Source organism: Muscardinus avellanarius, assembly GCF_963383645.1.
Source record: "Muscardinus avellanarius genome assembly, chromosome: 13".
Lineage (NCBI taxonomy): Eukaryota > Metazoa > Chordata > Mammalia > Rodentia > Gliridae > Muscardinus > Muscardinus avellanarius.
The window spans coordinates 5,836,920-5,853,257 of NC_137799.1; the positions used below are offsets into that span (position 1 = coordinate 5,836,920).

Below are 16,338 nucleotides of genomic sequence, written 5' to 3' on the forward strand. Positions count from 1 at the left end.
ATACCCCAGCCCCTTTTATTTTTTGTTTTAAAACAGGGTCTCCCTATATTTCAGAGGCTGGTTTCCAACCAGCCTCTGTCTCAGCCCCCCAAGAATTGGGGATATAGACATGTCCACCATGCCCAGCTGAACCGGGGACTTCTTGAAGTCTAGTGTCCGAATCCGGGCAGTCTGAAAGGGGGCGCTCCCAATAAGAAGACACAGATGGGGACGACCTGGTCAGTGATAGGGCCAGGCCCCAGCACACACCAGGCGTGTCCCTGGGGACTAGAAGTACCCTTCCCCAGAGAGTTGTCTCCCTCTGGACCTTTAGCATCGGGATCCTGGGACCAGCTGGTCATCTTTTGCTGACTGCCTCAGGAGAGGGAAGTGGCCAGCGGTCCCCAGACAGGGCCTGGGCTGAATAGGTGGGGCCAAGGTCATCATGGCCACTGGGGGGTTGTCTCCTGCCCTCCAGCAGGGCTAGTGAGTGTCTGTTGCTCCCAGATCCTAGTGTGTCCTGAGCCTCAGTCCAATCGCCTGTAGAATGGGTCAGATGAGGACTTCTCGCCGAGCAGGGGCCATTATAACTTCCTTTTCTGGGTGGTTTAAGCTTAAAAGCTTGGCAGGGAGACGGGCTTAGGAGTTACACCCCTTCCCCAGTGGAGATGCTCCACCCAGAGGTGAGAGAAGAGACCTGGCTTTGAGCAGGGCCCTCGTCGGCAGCGCCTTGTCCAGGCTCAGCCAGCCCGTTGGCCCGGCCAGTTGGGCTAGTTGGCCTGGGTCAGCCATCATGTGGGGCAGGGCCACTCCACCGTCCACTGCTCAGCTGCCAGGCGGCATTGCTAACCAGATGTGCAGCAGCTGCCACATTCCAGCAGCAGTGAGCAGCCCCAGCTCCGGGGCCAGAGAACGGCTCTGCGCACCAGGCACGATCAACATTGTGACTCACTAGCTGTGGGGCCTGCAGCTCATCAGCAGGGATGGAATGAAGCCCGTCTCCCACCCGTCAGGGATGCCAGGACCGGGCTGTGCTGATCCCACAGCACAAGCCCGTGGAGGCTGAACCCCAACAGCAGGCATCGCGATATCAGCAGAGTCTGGTGGGTTAGGACTGGGCAGGGGGATCAGGTCCTGACCCAGAGATCTTTGAAGAACCCCCATCTTCACCAACTCCCTGTGGAGCCTTCCCACCTTCAGCCTTTCTACCCCCACCCTGACCTCTACCAAGTCACCCCAGCTCAGCTCAGCAGTGCCCACCACATGCAACCCCAGCTCTCGCCTTTTTTTCCCCTTTGGTACTGGGGGTGGAACCCGGGGCATTCTACCTCTGAGCTAAACCCCCAGCCCTATTTTTATTCTTTATCTTGAAACAGGGTCTCATTGAGTTGCAAAGGGCCTCACTAAGTAGTATCTTAGGCTGTCCACGAACCTGGATCTTCCTGTCTCACCCTCCCAAATGCTGGGATTACAAACGTGCCATCATGCCCATCGGGACTGATTTTTTTGGTGGTACTGGGAATGGAATTCAGGGGCATTCTACCTCTGAGCTACACTCCCATCCCTACTTTTATTCTTTATTTATTTCTGGTACTGAGAATGGAACCCAGGGGCCTACTACCTCCAGGCTACACCCCAGACCTATTTTATATTTTATTTGGAAACAGGGTCTCACCAAGTTTCTAAGAGCCTAAGTAGCTGAGGCTGGCTTCGAACCTGCATGATCCTCCTGTCTCAGCTTCCCAAGTACTGGGATTACAAACATGTACCACTAAGCCTGGCTTTTTATTCTATATTTTGAAACAGAGTCTCACTGAGTTGCAAAGGTCCTCTCTAAGTAGCTGAGGCTGTCCGTGAACCCCGATCCTCCTGTCTCAGCCTCCTGAATGCTGGGATTACAAGCGTGCGCCAACACACTCAGCTTTCTGGCCTTGATTTGAAGGTTCTCTGTGGAGCAGCGGGCTTATCCTCTGAACACTAACCCCCACCCGTTGGGGTAAGGAACAGGCTATGTCTCATTGAATGACCTTAGACCAAGAGATCCCATTATTCTGAACAGGCTTCAGGGACCTGGCCATAGCTGGGTCAGCCTCTTTTGGGAAGCTGGGATCAGAAAGGATCTATATAGTTTCTCTCCTGTGTTCTTGTTCGTTCTCTCTCTCTCTCTCTCTCTCTCTCTCTCTCTCTCTCTCTCTGTAGTACTGGAGATTGAGCTCAGAAAGCTATCTCAAGCTATCTCTAAGCTATACTCCCAGCCCCTTTCATTTTTTATTTTGAGACAGGGTCTTGCTAAGTTGCTGAGGGTCTAAGTTGCTGAGGCTGGCCTTGAACCTGCAATTCTCCTATTTCAGCTTCCCAAGTACTAGGATTATAGGCTTACATGCCCACGCCCAGTCTCACTTGTGTCTTGCAAGCATATGACCTAGTGACATGCAAGCCAGGTCTTTGAAGGGGAGGATTGGGCTTGTCTGCTTCCATCAAATCATCAAATGCAAGAAAGGCCAGGTGCCCTGGGGCACGCCTGTAATCCCAGAGGCTGAGGAAGGAGGATGGCAAATTTGAGGCATGTATGTGTAGTAACTTAGCAGAGACCCTATTTAGAATCAAAAGGAGCTGAGTGTGGTGGCACAGGCTTGTAATCCCAGCATTCGGGAGGCTGAGACCGGAGGATTGTGGTTTGAGGACAGCCACAGCCACTTAGTGAGGCCCTTTGCAACTCAGTGAGACCCAGTTTCAAAATAAAGAACAAAAAATAGGGCTGTGGGTGTAGCTCAGGGGTAAAATGCCCCTGAGTTCCATCCCCAGTACTGCATTAAAAAAAAAAAAAAATAGCCGGGCGTGGTGGCGCACGCTTGTAATCCCAGCATTCGGGAGGCTGAGACCGGAGGATCGCCTTTCGCCAACAGTCTCAGCTACTTAGTGAGGCCCTCTGCAACTCAGTGAGACCTGGTTTCAAAATAAAGAATAAAAAACAGGGCAGGGGGTGTAGCTCGGAGGTCGAATGCCCCTGGGTTCCATCCCCAGACCCACAAAAAAAAATAAAATAAAATAAAATCAAAAGGACTGGGGGTAAGACTCAGTGGTAGAATGACCCTGGGTTCAACCTTCAATACCACCAGAAAAATAAATAAATAAATAAATAAATAAATAAATAAATAAATGCCAAGGGAGTTGGTCTGCAAAGAGAAAAGATAGAGAAGCAGAGGTGGAGACCAAGACCAAGACAGAGGTGGGAGGAGGAAAGTCGCCCAGCCCAGCACTCAGCTGCCAGCGAGGCCTGGTGGCTTTTCCCAACCCAGGGGTCCAGGAGACCCTCCCAGTGAACTCTTCTGCTTAAACCAACTCAGGAAGTGTCTAGCCTTGTGGCCAAGAGCCCGGATGGAGTGTGCTGTGTGGTCCCACCCTCTAACTGGGCTTTCTAGAGCCATCTCATGCTGGCCAGGCCCCCACCCAGAACCTTAGGCTGCCCACCCCCTTGCTAGAATGTTCCCTCCACTGTCTCCGCCTCCCCCCACCCCACTGACACCCCTCCCTGCTCCTTGCAGTGCTGCTCGGACACCCCATGTCTGTTTTCTTTAGTTCTGGGGCGAGCCCAGGGGCGTTCTAGCAGTGAGCGCCGTCCTTAGCCCAAATGCTGTTTACTTGGAGACAGGGCCCTGCCAAGTTGCACAGGCTGGACTCCACCTTGCAACCTTCCTTCTTCCTGAGTAGCTAGAATTACAGGTGTGCGTTACTTTACCTTGCAGGATACTCCATTTTGAGGTCACTAATTCCTGCCTCAGTTTCTCCACCCTGAATCAGAGATCAGCTGAAGGATTCTCTGAACCCCACCTCTCAAGCTCCCTCAATGCCTAGATTTTGCCTGACAAGGCCCCCAGAGCCAGGAGGGGAGGGGGTGCCTCAGTCAGGATCCCAGTGAAGTCCATGAGCTTAGCTTCCCTTCCGCTGTATGTGGACAAGAGGGGTCACCAAGTGTCCACTCTCCCTGCTTGCTGGCCTACCCACAAAGGCAGCATGTGCACCCACAGCCAGGGCCCTGGCTGCCCACCAGCGGCGGAGGATCAAAGACTCACCACCCAGTTCGGTAAATGGGGCCTTTATTCCCTCGTCAACAGAATTGGTCCACGCTGGGCGCGAGGGGAGGTTCTGAGCCAGCGAGGCACCGTCAAGCCCGTGCCAAGGCCCTGCTGTCTGCTGGAAGAGGGCCCAGGAAGGGCAGGAGGAGTGCCAGGAGGAAATGCCAGGGAGTCCTGGGCAGAGGCCTCGTGGGCCTGGCCACAGGGGGATTCCCCAGGCAGGCCAGGCTGGAATGGCAGCCAGGCCTCCACATGCCTGGGGCCTCCCGCACGACAGACAGGTGGGGCTGCAGGGCCAGTTGGGGAAGTGTCCATCAAAGCAGGGGCGTAAAGGGGTGCTCCTGCTGGCCTGGGGCACCATGACTCAGACCCCTTCAGCTCCTCAAGGGCCTAGCTCTCTGGGCAGATGACAGGCCCAAAGGGGTATGAGGCCCAGGCAGCTTATTCCTGCAGCCAAGTGCACTGCAGGCCCAGATCCTGGGAGAGAAGCAGCCAGAAAAGATGTCAGAACCCCTGCCAGGGGTGGGACTTGCCCCAAGGCCACGCAGGCCACGCCAGGATCCCCCAAGGGATCCTGGGCTACAGATTCCACCACTGTGAGCGCCCCGGAACCCGCGTTTTTGACCAGCCTGGCCCCTTGGCTGCCAGAGCCATGGCATGTGTGGCTGGTGGCGGGTGTTGGGGATACAGTGGGCTGGGGTCAGCTCCAGGACTAGGGGCTCCAGCTCCCTGAAGGTGTCACCCCTCAACCTCCCAGGGGCCGGGCCTGCTGTCCGGAGGGAGAACCAGGGTGTCGGCTGCAGGGGACTTAACACGACAGAGCTCCCCCAGCAGAGGTGGGTGCCTGGCTCACAATCGGGACTGTCGTGCACCTGTGCACGCACAAATGGACCTGAACGCACGTGTGTGTCATGCACAGATATGCACCACACACATACATGGGCGTGTATGTTGCTGTCGCTGGGGTGTGTGTGCAGGACATTGCAGAGGCTGAGTCCTAGGAAGGAAGGTGTGTCTGGGCAGACCGGGGAGGGAGGCATTCACAGGTGTGGGCACACTTGGGTGGGGGGTGCCCCAGCCAGTAAACAGCAGGCGGGCGAGCTCGTGCTGGGGGCCTGGGGCCTCACTGCCGGCCGGCACAGTGCTCGGGTAAGCTGTGCAGAATGGCCTCCAAGTTCTGCTTGTCGGCGCGGATCTCGGCCAGGTCATTCTCGAAGCCCTGGATCTTCACCTCCTGCTCCTCCGACTCCTGTTCCAGCAGCCTCAGTTTCCGCTGCAGGGCCCCTTGGGAGCCCAGCTGCAGCCGCAGGCCTTTCAGCGCCCGCTGAGTCTCGTTCAGGGCCTGGGCTGGGGCTCTGTGGGTGTCCAGCGACCCTGCAGAGGGGCACAATGGCCTCAGCAGGAGCGGGCTCCCCTGCTGGCCCCAGGAACCTGTTCGGTCCCATCTGGGATGCTCCCCAGCTCAGCCCTCAGGAGGCTGACCGCCCGCCATGCGGGAAGTGATGTGGGAGGGGTGGGGGTCTGGGATCCCGCGGGCTCACAGCAGACTTGGGAGCTGCCCGCCGGGTGGCCTGGACAACTGCTCGTTTCTATGGCTGTGTTACTGTGATGTACAAAGGCCCTGGAGAGTCCTCTCTGAGCCCTAGTTTTCTCATCAACAAGAGTGTGGGTCTAGCCGGGCGTGGTGGCACACGCTCGTAATCCCAGCATTAGGGAGCCCGAGACAGGAGGATCGCGGTTCATGGACAGCCTCAGCTACTACTTAGTAAGGCCCTTTGGAACTCAGTAAGACCCTGTTTCAAAAGTAAAGAATAGCTGGGTGTGGTGGCGCACGCTTGTAATCCTCTCGCTTGGGAGGTGGAGACAGGAGGATCACGCAGGTTCAAAGCCAGCCACGCTGGCTTAGGAGACCCTGTTTCCAAATAAAAATATATATATAAAAATAGGTGTCTGGGAGTATAGCCCGGAGGTGGGAGGGTCCAGGAACTCCAGTACCACTACCAAAATAATAATAATAGTAATAATAATAATAATAATAATAATAATAAAGAATAGCCGGGCATGGTGGTACACACTTGAAATCTAGCATTCGGGAAGCTGAGAAAGGAGGATCATGGTTCGTGGACAGCCTCAGCTACTTAATGAGGCCCTCCACAACTCAATGAGACCCGGTTTCAAAATTTTATTCAAAGAGGACTTCCGGGAAGATGGCGACCGAGAAAAGCGGGGCTTAAGAGTCCCGCTAACAACCAATCTCCATTACCACAAAAAGAGCGCCTTTCATAGCCAGAAAACACCATCACCAGAAAAACAAAAAAACCCACCAGGCTCCAGAGAGAAAGCGGACTGAGAACAGAGCTCAGGGCCACAGAGGAGACACACGCGCCCGAGGACGCGGCAGCAGCGCCATACTGCCGGCGGCAGCGGCGAACTCAACGGACGGCTACAGCAAGCCAGGTGAGCCGCTGCGGAACAGCCAGGCGGGATCTTTCGGCGCAGACAGCATTTAAAGCTCCCAGTGGCTGAGCTCAGCACACGCTGCAGGGATTCAGAGTGGAAATCAAAACCAGAGAAGAAAAAATACGCCAGCCTCATGGCCGAGGGCGTGGCAGAGGCGCCATATTGCCACCGGCGGCGGCAGCAGCAGTGAATTCACCGAGTCCAGTACAGCTACATCTGCGTACTCAAGAACAGTGAGTCAAATTGCGGGCCACAGAGGAGAAATCGCAGTATTGGGCCTCCTGGGACTTGACCCAGTGAGGGAGTGGTGGTGGCAGAGATATCACACCATAGGAGAACGTGCAACCTGGCACCCCCCATAGTTTAAAGCAGCCTCTATCGACTCCCTGGGTCGGAGACTCTGTGATACAACCCAGTAAAGGAGTAGTGGGGTCTGAGATAATACAGACTCGAGATCCAGAGCACCTTAAGTGAAGCCATAGTGACCCAAGGGAAGAACCCAGAGAAGGCACAAACCTCCGAAATCATGGGAAAGAGGAATAACACTGGAGTAATGAATGTGCACAACCCCACAACATCAGAACCTGATAAAACAGAAAATCAGAGATTTCTAGAAGATCAAATCAGGAAAATAACTGTAGAAATAATAGAGGTGCTTCGAAAAGAACTCAGAGAGAGCCAAAAAGAGATAAAGGATGCAATTAATGGAGTAAAGGCCTCAATTCAAAGCACAAACAACCGATTAGACCACATGGAGAATAGAATCTCGCTCTTAGAAGATGAGCAATCCAAAAATGAATGCATAGTTTCTAATCTAGAAAAAGATATCCAACAGCAGGAATCTGACATTGAAGAAATATGGGCCCATCTTAAGAGAGCTAACCTAAGAATAATTGGAATAGAGGAGGGAAAAGAAAGTGATACCAAAGGGATCAACAATCTCTTCAAGGAAGTAATAGCAGAAAATTTTCCAAACATAGAGCAAGAAGTTGATACACAGATCCAGGAAACTTATAGAACTCCCTTTAGACAGGATCCCCACGCCATATAATTGTCAAAATGACCAATGTGGAAGCCAAGCAGAGAATCTTAAAGGCAACAAAAACAAAGGGCCAACTGACATTCAGAGGCAAACCAATTAGAATCACTCCAGACTTCCCAAACCAAGTCATGAGAGCCAGAAGGGCTTGGAGTAACATATTCCAAACTCTGAAAGAAAACAACTTCCAGCTAAAAATTTCCTATCCAGCAAAACTTTCTATCAAATTAGATGGAGAAATAAGAAGCTTCCATGACAAACAGAAACTGAAGGAATTTATGTCTTCAAAACCAGCGCTAGAGAAAATACTCAAAGAGATTAACTACAAAGAAGAAATAGGTAACTTACACCAGAACCAGAGAAACAAGAGTTTCCATCCAACAGACAACTAAGATTGGTTATCTGTGGAGATTCATTATTTATGTTAGTCTTTTACCTATCTCTAAGTTGTATTGTTTGCCTTTATTGTTGTTAATTTTTAGGATTTCTAGTTGGAATATTAATATACCTTCAGATATAGCATTTGGAAATATTTTATCCAATTCTATTAGTAACTTTTAACTCTGTTTACATTGTCTTTGGATATACAATATTTTCTTTTATTTTTTAGGGAGTTTGTATACTCTTCTGTTGCCTGTGCCATTGAAATCATATCCAAGAAATCACTGCCAATTTCAATGTTGTGAGGTTTTATGACCCAGATTTTCTCCTAAAAGTTTATAGTCTTAAGATTTATATTTAGGTCTTTTATCTATTTTGAGTTAATACTTGTATATGGGATTAGGTAAAGGTCCAATTTTATTCTTTTCCATGTAATTATTATTTTTCAACAATATTTAGTTAAAAGATTATTATTTCCACCACCAAATGTTTGTGGAAACCTTGTCAAAAATAACCTGACAATATAGGGAAGAATTTAGCTCTAGGCTTGTATTTAACTCCAATGGTCTATATATCTGCCTTTAGAACAGTACTACACTGTTTCAATTATTGTAGCTTTATATGGTTTGAAATCAGAAAATATATATCTGCTAGCTTTGTTCTTTTTCAAGATCGTTTTGGGTATCTAGAATTCATATTCCATATTAGGATAGATTTTTTCTGAAAAATAAATATATAAATATATGATAGTTTCACCTAAAAAAACAGAAAAAAATATGCTCTAGTAAGAAAGAAAGCAAAAAGAAATATTGAAATGCTATCTTTAAATCATCAAACGCTTGGTATCAGACAAATGAAACTGTTATGTGAGATTAACATTTTTAATTTTGGATAAATTGCTATAATACTAGATGTCAACCACTAAGCCAAGCATGGGAAGGAGGGATGGGGAGAGAATGGGGTGGGGATCGGGTGGGGGCTGACTGGGCGATGTGTGCATGTATGTCTACAAAAGTTTGTATCCCACTATGATGTATGAATACAGTGCACCAATAAAATAAAATTAAAAAAATAATAAAAACTGAAAAAATAAGAAACAAAAAAAATTTTATTCAAAAGAATAAAAAATAGGGATGGGGGTATAGCTTGGAGGTAGAATGATCCTGGGTTCCATCCCCAGTACCTCAATAAATAAACAAACAAACAAACAAATAATAATTAAATAAATAAATAAAAAGTAGGGCTGGGGGTGTAGCTTGGAGGTAGAATGCCCCTGGGTTCCATCCCCAGTACCGCAATAAATAAATAAATAAATAAATAAATAAATAAATAAATAAATAAAATTAAAAGGCTTGCTGTAAAGTTGGGTGTGGTAACACATGCCTCTAATCCCAGTACTTGGGAAATCAAGACTAGAGAATGGCAGGTTCAAGGCTAGCGTAAGCAATTTAGAGAGATCTGTTTCAAAATAGAAAATAAAAATAGGACTGAGGGTGTAGCTTGGAGGTAGAATGCCCTTGGGTGCCTTCCCCAGTACCAGATACACACACAAAGGATGCTGAAACAGGGATATTATGCTACGTGAAATAAGCCAGTCAAAAAGGGCAAATACCATGTTTCCATGTGATTCCACTAGGCACCCAGAGTCTTCAAAGTCTTAGAAGAGAGATGGTCAAGCCGGGTGTGGAGGCGCACACTTGTAATCCCCGCGCTTGGGAGGCTGAGACAGGAGGATCGCACAGGTTCGAAGCCAGCCTCAGCTACTTAGTGAGGCTCTCAGCAACTTAGTGAGACCCTGTTTCCAAATAAAATAGAAAATAGGTCTGGGAGTGTAGCCCGGAGGTAGAAAGCCCCTGAGTTCCACCCCCAGGACCACAATTAAAAAAAAAAAAAAGAAGAAGAGAAATGGTCAAGGCCAGACTCAGCAACCTAGTGAGACCCTACTTCTTTTTTTTGTTGTTGTTTTTGCAGTACTGGGGATTGAACCTAGGAGCATTCTACCTCCAAGCTACACCCCAGACTCCCCTTTTTTACTTATTTATTTATCTTTTTGTGGTACTGGGGGTGGAACCCAGAGGCTTTCTACCTCTGGGCTCCACTCCCAGACCCATTTTCTATTTTATTTGGAAACAGGGTCTCACTAAGTCGCTGAGAGCCTCACTAAGTAGCTGAGGCTGGCTTTGAACCAGTGTGATCCTTCTGTCTTGGCCTGCCAAGTGCTGGGATTACAAGCGTGCGCCACCACGCCCGGCTTATTCTTTATTATGAAATGGGATTTAACTATGTTACAGAGGGCCTCACTAAGTAGCTGAGGCTGGCCATGAACCTGTGATCTTCCTGTCTCAGCCTCCCAAGCACTGAGATTACAAGTGTGTGCCACCACGCCCAAACAACAACAACAACAAAAATCAAATGGTGCTGGGGGCGTAGCTTGGAGGTAGAATGCCTCTGGGTTCAATTTCCCCTGTAACAGAGAGAGAGGATGGTGGTCACCAGCGGCTGGAGGAGGGGTGGGGAGTGGGCATTTGATGGGAGTGGGGCTTCTGCTGGAGAAGATGAGGCGTTATGGAGACGGATGCTGGCGATGGCTGCACAACATGCCACTTCTATGGTCTGGGTCTTGCATGTCCTCAAAGGACCATGTAAAGAAGGCTTGCTCCCCAGCCCGGGGCCTGATCGGGAGGTGGTGGAACCCTTAGCAGTGGGGTGTAGGCCCTTGGAGACCATGGGCCTAGACTTCTAATGCCTCTGAGGTACAGCTAAGGCGCCTGCATTAGGGAAAGCCAGGGACATTCTACCTGTGAGCTACACCCCAGCCCTATTTTTTATTCTTTATTTTGAAACAGGGTCTGAGTTACACAGGGCCTCACCAAGTAGCTGAGGCTGGCCGTGAACCACGATCCTCCTGTCTCAGCCTCCCGAATGCTGGGATTACAAGCGTGTGCCACCACGCCCGGCTGGAAAGCCCTCTCTTCCTGCCTGCCTGCTTGCCTGCCTATGACCTGTGTTCCCATCTCAAAGCTTCAGGGCCAGCTGATACGTGTGTGTACGGGACAGTTTTGAAGCAGAAACAACACGTGCTTACTGTAGGAGCCCTGTTTGTCATCCTTCAACCCCGTGCAATGACTGAGGAAATGACTTATTCCTTTGAGCCCAGAAAATTACCAAGCATACATGCTTCTAGGTTAGGATTACCTTAGCTCACTGTCCATGCAAGGATTTTAGAGCTGAAAAAGTTTGAGCTGTTTTTTAAAAATGCTTTTCAAATGGGGCTGCAGATGTGGCTCAGCGATAGAATGCCCTTGGATTCAATCTCCAGTACCACCAAAAAAAAAAAATGTCTAAGACCATTTTGGTGCTTTACCCATCTGTCTACAAAGACTAGGGCATTTAGTGTGCCACCAGTTATACCCTCCAGCCATTTTCAACAAAACTACCCTAAAAGAAGGACCAGTGGCCACTTTTGAGAGAGTTTAAAATATCAGAAGATTAAGAAGACTCATCTGGAGCCGAGTGTGGTGGCGCATGTTTGTAATCCCAGTACTTGGGAGGCTGAGACAGGAGGATCACAGGCTCCATGCCAGCCTCAGCTAGTGAGGCTCTCAGCAACTTAGTGAGACCCTGTTTCCAAATAAAAATTATAAAATAGGTCTGGGAGTGTAACCTGGAGGTAGAAAGTCCCTGGGTTTCATTCCCAGTACCACACACAAAAAAGTAATAAATAATAAATAAAAATAAAAAGACACTCTTAGAAACTTGTGTTATGTTTCTAGAGTAATCCTTGTTTGGTCTCCAGATGGCAACCTTGCATTGGCAATGGGCAGACCATACCTGACCACGTTATGACTTTACATCGGTATTTTAAATATCCAAACACTTATGCAGTGGATATAAATAGAAAAAAATGATGTGCCAACTTATCTCAATAAAACATCGTATGTCTATAATCCTTAAAAATAAAGTGGGGCATGGGGGAGGAAGTTAGGCGATTGGGGTGTGCCCCTGAAGCGGAAGCTGGGGTCCTGGTCCTTCCTGTTTCTGTTTCCTGGCTGTCCTCAGGGGAACAGGCCTCGTCTGCCACCTGCTCCTGCTATGACCCAAAATAAACCTTTTCTCCTTTTTGTGGAGTGCTTGGGATCAAACTCATACAAGCTAGACAAGTACTCTACTGTTGAGCTCCACCCAGCACAAACGCCCCCCCCCAACAGTACCTGGGATTGAATCCAGAGCTTTATGTAAACTAAGCAAGTACTCTACCACTCAGCTATATTGCCAGCCCTTTTAAATTTTAAATTCTTTTTTTTTTTTTTTTTTTTTTGCGGTTCTGAGGTGGAACCCAGGGGCTTTCTACCTCTCAGACCTATATTATATTTTATTTGGAAACAGGGTCTCACTAAGTTGCTGAGAGCCTCACTAAGTAGCTGAGGCTGGCTTCGAACCTGCGCGATCCTCCTGTCTCAGCCTCCCAAGCGCTGGGATTACAAGAGTGTGCCACCACACCTGGCTTTAATTTTTAAATTTGAGTCAGTACTTTACTAAATTACCCAGACCAGCCTTGAACTTGCTCACCTCCTGTCTCAGCCTCCCAAGTCGCCGGGATTACGGGCTGCGCCACCACACCCAAAACCTTTCCTCCTCTCAAATGGCTTACTTCGGGTATTTTGTCACAGTAGCAGAAAGCTGTCTAACATAGCCACCATGAACACTTAAAAATGGTGATGACAGTAAACTTTATGTTTTTGTGCCTTTTACCACAATTTTTAAAAAAATGCACACTGTTCCTTTCAGCTGAACTGCTTTGATGGCTGTCCTCCCAACCAGGGCTCCTGGGAGCTCTGTGCTTTGCCCGGCTGTCCCGTCACCTGCCACGCCTGAGGCTCATCTGGGGGTTGACTTCCTGCCTAAGGGCCGCTATGTTCTGAATCCCAGCACGTACCCTGCACTGCGGTGAGCACCTTCTAACTCCTCTACTATCACCCTGTCTTACACACAGGGAGCGGAGTCACAGGGGGGGTGACGTGCCCAAGGTCTCCAAGGACGGGGCGGAGCCCGACTTGAATCCTGGTTTGATTCCAAGCCAGCCCCGACCCTCGCTGCCACCCTCACTTCCTGGCATTCTCTCCTCGCCGAGAGCTGGCCCTCATCAGGGCCGCAGAGGCGTCCTAGCACCTGGTAAACATTCTCATCCCCCTCCCGCACAGGCCCGCCCGAGGCTGCGGGAGGCAGAGACAGTTGTTCCAAGAGAACTCACTTGTAGACACCCACTCTGCCTCGCTCAGGGGCCTGGGGGGTCACAAGAGCTTGACGGACTAGGGTGGAGGCGGGCAGGCCGTGGAGAGGAGACCGAGGAAAAAAGTCCCAGGACTGTGTCTCCCAGGAAGATGCCCTCGGAGACTCGGGGGTTCAGGGCTGGCCTCGACTCTCCTTACCTAGCTCTACGAGGAGCTCCGATAAAGTCTTGATGTCCTTCTCCAGGGAGATGCGCGATTCCTGGATCTGCCGCTCTACCACGCTCAGCCCGGCGCCCACCTTCGGGGAGAGAGGGGACAGCTCGAGCGGCTCCCTCTGGGCTGCTGGGGGCGCTGGGCAGGACCTCGGCACACCTACCTGCTCAGCTTCCTCCCACTCCTGGGCGCGTTTCTTGGAGGTCAGCGCCAGCCGGGAGGCCTGACGGAGCGTGGCCTGTGTCTGGCTGGCGAGCCGGCTGGCATGGCGCCGCCCCTGCTTCCCATCCCTCTGCAAGGCCTTGGCGAGCTATGGGATGCCATGGCAGGGAGGAGAGGGAGAGTGGAGTAAATGCTTTGGGATAAAGCATGGCAAAGATGCCAAGCAGTCGTCCGCTTCACACACCAGGGCATGGGCACCCTCGCTCATTCAGGCACTCAGCAAATATGCGCGGGATTCAGCTCGACAAGTATGGCCTCTACATGGTGCACATCGCTGGGAATGATTCATTTCTCCCCAGAAGAGAAACTCCAACTATTAAGCCAGGCATGGTGGCGTACACTGTAATCTCAGCATTTGGGAGGCTGAGACAGGAGGATCATGGTTTGCGGCCAGCCTCACCTACTTAGTGAGGCCCTTTGCAACTCAGTGAGACCCTGTTTCAAAATAAAGAATAAAAAAAAAAAATAGGGATGGGGTGTAGCTCAGAGGTAGAACGTCCCTGGGTTCCATTCCCAGTACCAAAAAAAAAAAAAAAAAATTAAATAAAAAAAATAGTATTTGGTCTCAGTTAATAAAAAGCCCGGAGGTTTTGGAGACAAAGCCAGACCGGTCCAGGGATGCGTCCTGGGGATGCGACTTGAGTCCCGAAGCCTGGCTGGGCCTCGGGTCGTCACCAGGCACCCCGGGGACTGCAGTGCCACCGATCTCATGATCATCAACAAGGTCTCCGTAGCTAAGCTAAAGTCCCTGAGCTGAGACCTGGGACCCACCAGCAGTTAGCAGTGTGGCATGTTTAGCACAGACGGGGGAAGGAGGCAGATCTGTAGGGACATCCAGGCAAAGGAGGGCAGCGCTAACACATCCCCGCCCCAGGCTGCGGTCGAGACCCGACCTTGGCGCGCTCCTTGGCCAGCAGCTCTGCTTCCCTGCTCTTCTTCCTGGCACTGGAGGAGAGCCCGGCCGCATTTCCCAGCGTCCTCTCCGCCTGCCTGATCTTCTTCTTCACGTCCACGAGCAGCCTGTCCCCAAGGCCCCCTGCCTTCCTCTGCAGTGCGGCTTGGTCCTGGGGCCGAGGAAACCGTGGCTTCATTCCTGCAAAGCCGATCCAGGTGTCAGAAACGGGCTCACACCTGGAAAGCCTGCTGGGCGGTGACTAGCAGGTGCTCCACCGGCCCCGGATTCCTGGGGACACAGCAGAGTTCAAGACCAAGTGGTGTGTGTGCAGCCTTCCCAGGCTCACCCAGGAAAACTCCCAAACAGCAAGATATACTAAATGCAAGACGCACTGAAGGTGTGTATTGAATTGAGCCAGGCGAGGTGGCACATACCTGTAATTCCAGGACTTGGGAGGCAGAGACGGGAGGACCGCAGCAAGTTAGCAAGGCCCTCAGCAATTTAGTGAGACCTTGTTTCAAAGTAAACTAGGGCAGGGGTATAGCTCAGAGGTAGGATATCTTTGGGTTCAATCCACAGTAAAAACTACACACACACACACACACACACACACACACACACACACACACACGGACAATTTCTATTATGAGCCAAGTGAGGTGGTATATGCCTGGAATCCCCATACTTGGGAGGCTGAGACAGGAGGATGGAGGGTTCAGGACCAGCCTAGAAAATTTAGTGAGATCCTATTCCAAAATAAAAATAATAAAATAGGGCTGAGGTGCAACTCAGATGTAGAACATCCCTGAGTTTAAATGCAGTTCTATAATAAAAGAAAAAAAGATACATATTATGATATCTATATTGTAGTGCTGGGGATTGAACCCAGGGGCATTCTACCTTTGAGCTACAGCCCAGCACCATCTCTTTTTATTTATTTATTTATTTATTTATTTATTTATTTATTTATTTATGGTATTGGGGGTGGAACCCAGGGACTTTTCTACCTCCAGGCTATATTCCCAGACCTATTTTATACTTTATTTGGAAACAGGGTCTCACTAAGTTGCTGAGAGCCTCACTAAGTAGCTGAGGCTGGCTTCGAACCTGCGGGATCCTCCTGTCTCAGCCTCCCATGTGCTGGGATTACGAGAGTGTGCCACTATGCCCGGCTATTCTAACCCTATTTTATTTTTTATTTGGAAACAAGGTCTCACTGGGTTGCTGAGGCTGAGTTGCTGGTCTTGAGCCTGTGACCCTCCTGTCTCAGCCTCCCAAGTACTAGGAATACAGATGGGCACCACCACGCCTGACATGAAAATTGTTAAAGTCACGTCCTTGCACCGTGGTCAATGCCTGGGCCGAAGGTGCGGTGGGACCCACAGTGCACCTCACAGCACCACCTGCTCATCTCTGTACTTTTCAAAGGCCACTCATTTCTTTTAGTTTATTTTGGTGTGTGTGTGTGTGTGTGTATGTGTGTGTGTGTGTGTGTGTGTGTACTGCTACAGTGGAAACCAAAGCCCTATGTAACAGGATGGAAGGAGGGAGAATAAAAAATAAAGGAGCAAGAAGTATAAAAAAATTAAGATGATGGCATTATAGGAGCCAAATGTTCCATTTACCACCGATCTCCCTGGCAGGCAAGACAAAAAGAGAAATGTGACCATTGTCAGAAGTTTCTTCTAAGAAACATTTCTCCTTTTTGTAAAGAAAGAGAGACTTTTTTTTTTTTTGTGGTACTGGGGGTGGAACCCAGAGGCTTTCTACCTCCAGGCTGTACTCCCAGACCCATTTTATATTTTATTTGGAAACAGGGTCTCACTAAGTAGCTGAGGCTGG

The 16,338-nt window shown here is 49.9% G+C and overlaps 1 protein-coding gene across 1 annotated transcript in view; it reads right to left on the reverse strand.

Annotated features, from left to right (window-relative positions):
- Positions 1 to 5,178: 5,178 nt before the first annotated feature.
- The window catches only part of LAMC3 (laminin subunit gamma 3), a gene marked incomplete at both ends in the record, with an annotated part of 74,862 nt that continues 63,702 nt past the window's right edge, over positions 5,179 to 16,338 (reverse strand). Inside the window, 4 exons of the mRNA XM_080708869.1 lie at positions 5,179 to 5,429; positions 13,365 to 13,464; positions 13,543 to 13,689; positions 14,495 to 14,694. Of these exons, the coding sequence (XP_080564995.1) occupies positions 5,179 to 5,429; positions 13,365 to 13,464; positions 13,543 to 13,689; positions 14,495 to 14,694 (698 nt within the window). The remainder of the gene's footprint in view (positions 5,430 to 13,364; positions 13,465 to 13,542; positions 13,690 to 14,494; positions 14,695 to 16,338) is intronic.